Here is a 6,327-nt window from a genome sequence, read left to right as displayed (position 1 = left end):
AACTGATCACTTTAAAATTGTAAGTGATATATTGATTTACGGTTATAAGTGATTACTTTGACTATAAAAAGTTGCCACTTTAAAACTGTAAGTGATCGCTTTAAAGTTATAATTGATCACTTTAAAATTATAAGTGATCACTTTAAAATTATAAAAATTATTCCTTTAACACTATAAAAAGTGCTCACTTGAAGATTATAATGATAATTTAAGTGGTCACTTTAAGTTTACACAAATTCTTATGTGAGACAACACTATTGTGAGACGCTTTTTATTCTTGCGTTGAATAAAACTAATACAACTATTAGCACATGTCCCATTTGTTTTGAGGTTGTCTTATCGAGAGACAATCCCTCACAAGAATAATTTATAAGTGGTCACTTTAATACTGTAAGTGTACATGAGTCAATCTAATAGAGATTATCTCACCATTAAATCGTATCATTTGATAATTTGCGAGACTCTAAATATAGTTATTTAGAAAAAACTTTTGGAAACTGGATTTCCAAAATAGTTAATAATATTACAGTAGGTGAAAACATAGTAATTGATTAAAATGTCGAGAATAAAATTGTCAAATTTTCAATCAAGAAAATATTAAAAAATCAATAGGGGCTAAGTTGTACATTTTGTGCGACTGCGTTTAGATATGGTCGCATATTTTGTGTAAATTGATCTTTTTTCAATTATTTTTTAAAATTTATTCAAAAATTAATCAACAAAAAATAAAAATTATGTTTAGAATAGTTAAGAAAAATCATATAGTTGTATTTATGTTGAATCATAATTTTTTTACAGAATGGCAAAATTAAAAAAATTTACATTTATAAAAGTGACCACAAAATAAAGAGATAACTATAAATAAAAAAGAGTTTTAGAATAGTATATTTCTTAGGAAAGAGTATAAAAGGTTTTTGCTTTTTGTCTAAAGATTAATAAAGAATTGGATAAGTAATAAAAAAATATATATAAAAAGTAAAAATAATAAAATCGTATTTAAAAAAATTGATACAAAATCACAAAGACACAGATTAAAATAAGCAAATTGAATGGGACATGCCAATATTTGGTTGTAACCGATAAAATGCAAAAATTTCATGACCTAAATTTCTACTAGTATTACTCCGATGATAAAGTATTTTAAAACAATTAAGTTCCAGATAAATAATCATACATTTCCGATTTTAGATCTCAGACAATAGCTAAATTGCAGAAGTTAGTTGATCAATTAGTAGCAGTACTCCATAACTAATCATTTACGTAAATCATAAATCTGGGTAGTTGATCTGTTCACCTGTTTTCTCCTCTTCATTTATTTCCCTTCTCACCCACTAATTCCCAACTTCTTCCCATTTCTTATAACTCCATTTTTATCTGCTCTTTTCTTACTCAAATTAGCAACAAAAAGACGCCATTGTTAACCCATTACAAGAAAAATGGCGGGTTTTTTCTCTTTTCTAAGACGTGTTTACCTTTCAATTTACAATTGGACTGTTTGCTTTGGATGGTTTGTTCTTTTTATCTCTTTTAATTTTAGTTTTAATTTACTCTATATTTACCAATTCTCAATAAAAATCGGAAATTTATTACATTTGTTTTCTGGGTATTTGTTTTTCAGGGCACAAGTTTTGTATTTTGCTGTTAAAACCTTAAGAGAATCAAGTCATGAACATGTATACGACGCCGTTGAGAAGCCTCTTCAACTTGCTCAAACCGCCGCCGTTTTGGAGGTCTTTCCTTTATTTTCTTTACTGAATTAGGTTGTTTCGGTTGTTGTTATCACTAGATTTTTGGTGGGGAATTTCTGATCTTCTGCGTTTACTTTTTGTTTGCGGCATTTCGTCGAACAGATTATTCATGGTTTAATTGGTGAGTCAAACTTTTTGTAATTTATTTTAATTTGTTGAAAAAATGAATTACTTCTTGTTTTTCTATTAATTTTGAGCTCATTTGTGTAAAACTAATTGAAGGTTTGGTGAGATCACCAATAAGTGCAACACTTCCTCAAATTGGTTCAAGGTTGTATGTTACTTGGGTTATTTTGTATAGCTTTCCAGAGGTATGAATTATAGGCCCTTTTTTTTTGCTTTACATAAAAGTTTTTTGAGTTTTGGTTTCACCCTCCCCACTTTTAGAAGTGGAGAATGTGATTATGGAAGTATGTATGATTGCTTCTTATCGATGCAATTTTGTTTTCTCAGATTCGAACTCATTTCCTCGTTAGCTCTTTGGTGCTCAGTTGGTCTGTTACAGAGGTAAGTGTCTTGTATTGTCTTCAATTATAGAAGTATGAGTGTAAGTGTTTTTTGTTGTTGACTTTGTAAGGATCAAAAATAGTTGAAAAGAGTTGAGAGGAATTGATATGGATATTGATGAATGCATAGATGCTGCGCTTTTCTCTATGGATATGAGTTGCCGCCGTCTTTCCCTTCCCAGACCCTGATCATTGTTTTCTATGAGCGGGATACACTGGAAATGATGATGTTGATGATGATGATTGAAAATGCATAGATACATTAATGGATGCTAAAGGATATGTTGTTTTGGAAGTTACTCGAATGGAATGAGGATATGAACTTGAGATGCTATATAAATGTATGTGTTCGAAAAATTAATGTTTTGCTGGACAAATAGTTATCTATTGACGATTATATGAAGAGTATTATTGATGCAATAAGTCAATGATGTATATGTTTGATTTTGTTGAGGTTTTTGAACTTGCTAAGTATAACAATTGTTGACGAGGAATTCAGACTTTAATGTTCCTATATGTAGCACTTTGTGATAGCATAGCAGTAAATCCGTGTTTTGTTATAACCAGTAGTTATGGACTTTAGCCTTGCCAAGCCTAAGTATTAGCGTGCTTGTTTTACTTGGCAATGCAAGGATCAGGCTTTGCATTTCTCTGTAATTGCTCCCTCACCACCGGTAGATGTCTAGTGTTGTATACCCATTACCTATGTTCATGGTCCGTTGTTTACTTTGTTTTGTCTGCTTTTCTGTTGGGGAGATGCAACTAAAGGAACTTTCAATATAGAATTTGAAACATAACATGATCTTGGTAGAGCAAAGGAGAAATTTGTGGCCTGTGCGTAATGGGTAAAGTTGAAAAGGTTTTCATAGATAATACTTCGTACATGTATAGCTACTGAGTGGACTACACTAAGAGCACTTACTGTATCCTCTGCACTAATCCTTCGCGTGATTCTACATTTCTGATTTTGTTGCGTTTCATGAATTCTGTACCCAATTAAAGACAATATGATGTGATGATCATCTAGCCAGCCAAGCTGGAGAAGCATCATTGTCTGAAAGTTGGAGATGTTCATTGGAAACTCTTTTACTTGCTTAAGAACATTCCCTGCTGCTTCTTTACTTTTTAAATAAAAGTACATGAGAATACTAACTCTAGCTATTGTCAGATTATTCGGTATTCTTTCTTTGGCATGAAAGAAGTTTTTGGATCTGCACCATCATGGCTTCAGTGGCTAAGGTATTAGCAATATACGCTGTATACTAGGAAAAATACTTCACTAAGTTACTTACAAGTGTCGGACTCGGATTGTATATTGCAGGTACAGCACCTTCCTATTGTTGTATCCATCCGGCATTTCAAGTGAAGTCGGTTTGATATACTTGGCATTACCATACATCAAGGTGAGCCTTGATAGAGCCTTGATACTCTTTCAACTTCCCCTTAAATGTCATGAGTATGTTCATGTTTATTTTTCGAAAATACTAAAATTAAAAATAGCAGTACCCTATCTTGGCGTTCAAACTATTTAAACGCAAACCATGGTGCGTACCGCGTTTTGAACCATTCGTATCGAAATTATAAAAAATGCGATTCCAAACATTAAATTAACGTTTCTCATTTCTTGTTTGCATCAAGATGAAGAAACTTATCTGTTCTTTCTTTTTTTCTTTTACTGTCTTATTGTTATGTGTGCTCTACTTTTGCAATACAAGCCTATTGCTATATGATCTGTGTTATGGTTCTATTTTCTACTTATGATCAATGTATTTGGACAACATCATGGCCTTATCTTAGCTTATATGATTCTATTGGAGCAAATTTCTGTTTCTTAAGTTTCCGAAACATTAAATTAATGTTGCTCATTCCTTGTTTCACTTCTTGTATCGAATCGAATTTCATTTCACGTAACATTGGTCTTTCAGCTCTTTCCTACAAAAACTAGTTTTTTTTTTTTGTGCTGCCAGATCATAACAAAATTTTAAACCTGCTGGTTGAACTTCTGCTGTTGCTGATTGTCGTAGAAAATTATTGTCAAATTATCTTTGCTAATCACCACAGATGTTCAATAAACTTTTTGATATTGTAATCTGATAGGATTTTTCTTTAGGAACGAGGTTTTGATCGCAAGTAGGCAAACCCGTAGTTCTTTCACGAGCATGCATTCTAACCATGTTATCTTCGCAATAAATTCAGCTGTCCGTAGTTACTAACAGGACAGAAATGGTAGTGTATGTTAGGCCATGACAATTAGTTACATAATCACCTATGAGCCAACTCATATGGACACCCATGGGGCACCCGTGGGCTCGGGTCCATAAACCCATGTGTAATGAGCGTTGACTTGCATACATACTTAATGAAGTTCACTCTTTCCCAAAACCATATAGTATTAGGAAGACTACCCGTATGGCCATATATGCAAGTCCACTAGTCCACAACCCACTATTTTAGTGATGTGAGATCTTCCTCATATGTGAAGTATTTTCAACATAATATACTTAATCCGCACAATTTTAAATCACCAAATACTTTCTAAAACAATTTAGGTGAGGAAAAAACAATGGGAAAAGGAAAATTAAACGGACGATAGATACATGATAATCTTCATGCCATCCATGTATACTCCAATTTCGATTGACATATTTTCCGGTTCATTTTCTGCTACTATAGAATTCTGAGAACTACTGCATAAGGATGCCCAACAAATGGAACTACTCTTTCGACAACTACTATGCTGCACTACTTGTGCTGGGAATATACGTTCCAGGTGAATGAATCTACAATCCTTCTATATTCAATGCTTGTTTTCGTGTTTCTTTCCTTCGGTTTCTGATAGAGTTTGCGTGAACTTTGCAGGGAGTCCGCACATGTATAACTACATGCTTGGACAGAGGAAGAAGGTCCTCTCTCGATCCAAGAAAGATTGATGTGAAAGCTTTATGCCCGATTGGTCGCATCCTTAGCCTTAGGTTCTGATCGGTATGTTGCAGCATTGCACCGTCACATTGAGTCATTGAGCAGCAGTATGGGATTATATTTGTTGTACAAGGGAACTTGGACTTCGTAATACTAAAATTCTTACTATTTAACTGTATGATCATTTGTATTTTGTACTATAAGATTTGGATGTAGTTGTGCTTTGAAACACAACATTGAAACATAACTTGTAATACATTTGATTTTCCTAAGCCTGCCTCGACTGAGCCATTCTGATATCGCTTGGTTTGTTTAAAGTTTATGTTTGTTGTCAGTACGAGCCACGAGGTACTAGCTCTAATTGCTAGAATCCTACAAAAACTCTTACTCAAAGGAGAATTGTTGATATTTTTAACCTAAACAAGGAAAGATGAGGTAAATCACGAACTATGATCCTCTCGATAATGATTTAGAAAAACGTACTTACTCAGCTTTAAACTTCATCATGAGTGCTCGTCTCTCATTGCCGGTTCTAATTTTTGATAAGAGAAGATGAGCAGTAAGTTTGTAACTACAAACTTAGTATATTCTAATCACATCAATGGCCTTACTCTAATTTCTTAGATTTTAATTTGGATAAGCTTTTCTCAACTTGTCATTCTTAGACTAGAACAAGTTGTTTTGGAGGTTGAAGATATCTTTTATGATACGTATCTTGAGAAAAAAAAAAAAAAAAAAAGAAGATTTTTGTTATTTGAAAACACTTTTTGAAAAATTGTCAAAGCGTACTTAGTAAGAGCGACTTTTGTTAGAACGTATTTGGATTAACTTTTCTTGTCAAAAAGTAATCAAATAATACATTTTTTTGACGAAAAGTACCTACTAACAGAAAACTTATGTTTTATCGTTGAAATTTTGCTGATTGTTATTAAAATCAAAAATTTTTATTTCTTTTATTTTTTAAAAATGAAATCAAAAAAATCAATTAAACACATTCATCTTTAACCTTAGACCTAGCCCTCTTTTACAACTTGTTAAACCAAATTTGAACCTAAATCTTTACAATGAAAAGAATTTGGAATCTTTATAGTTTCTTCAATCTGCTCCTACAACTACAACAATAACTAATTTTAATTTTGTGAGCAGGGGCCAAT

General features: G+C 32.5%; 1 protein-coding gene across 1 annotated transcript; it reads left to right on the top strand.

The window, feature by feature from the left end:
* Positions 1-1,062: 1,062 nt before the first annotated feature.
* Positions 1,063-5,472, top strand: LOC130820232 (very-long-chain (3R)-3-hydroxyacyl-CoA dehydratase PASTICCINO 2). Its single transcript, XM_057685523.1, has 9 exons — positions 1,063-1,507; positions 1,619-1,730; positions 1,851-1,869; positions 1,971-2,059; positions 2,202-2,255; positions 3,423-3,493; positions 3,576-3,657; positions 4,928-5,024; positions 5,114-5,472. Exons 1-9 carry the CDS (start codon positions 1,437-1,439, stop codon positions 5,182-5,184), a joined length of 666 nt encoding a protein of 221 aa, XP_057541506.1. The 5' UTR covers positions 1,063-1,436; the 3' UTR covers positions 5,185-5,472.
* The last annotated feature ends 855 nt before the right edge of the window (positions 5,473-6,327 follow it).

The sequence above is a fragment of the Amaranthus tricolor genome, chromosome 8 (genome assembly GCF_026212465.1).
Source record: "Amaranthus tricolor cultivar Red isolate AtriRed21 chromosome 8, ASM2621246v1, whole genome shotgun sequence".
Taxonomy (NCBI): Eukaryota; Viridiplantae; Streptophyta; class Magnoliopsida; order Caryophyllales; family Amaranthaceae; genus Amaranthus; species Amaranthus tricolor.
Note: the sequence above shows the minus strand (reverse complement) of the source record. Positions and strands in the feature narration are given on the sequence as shown.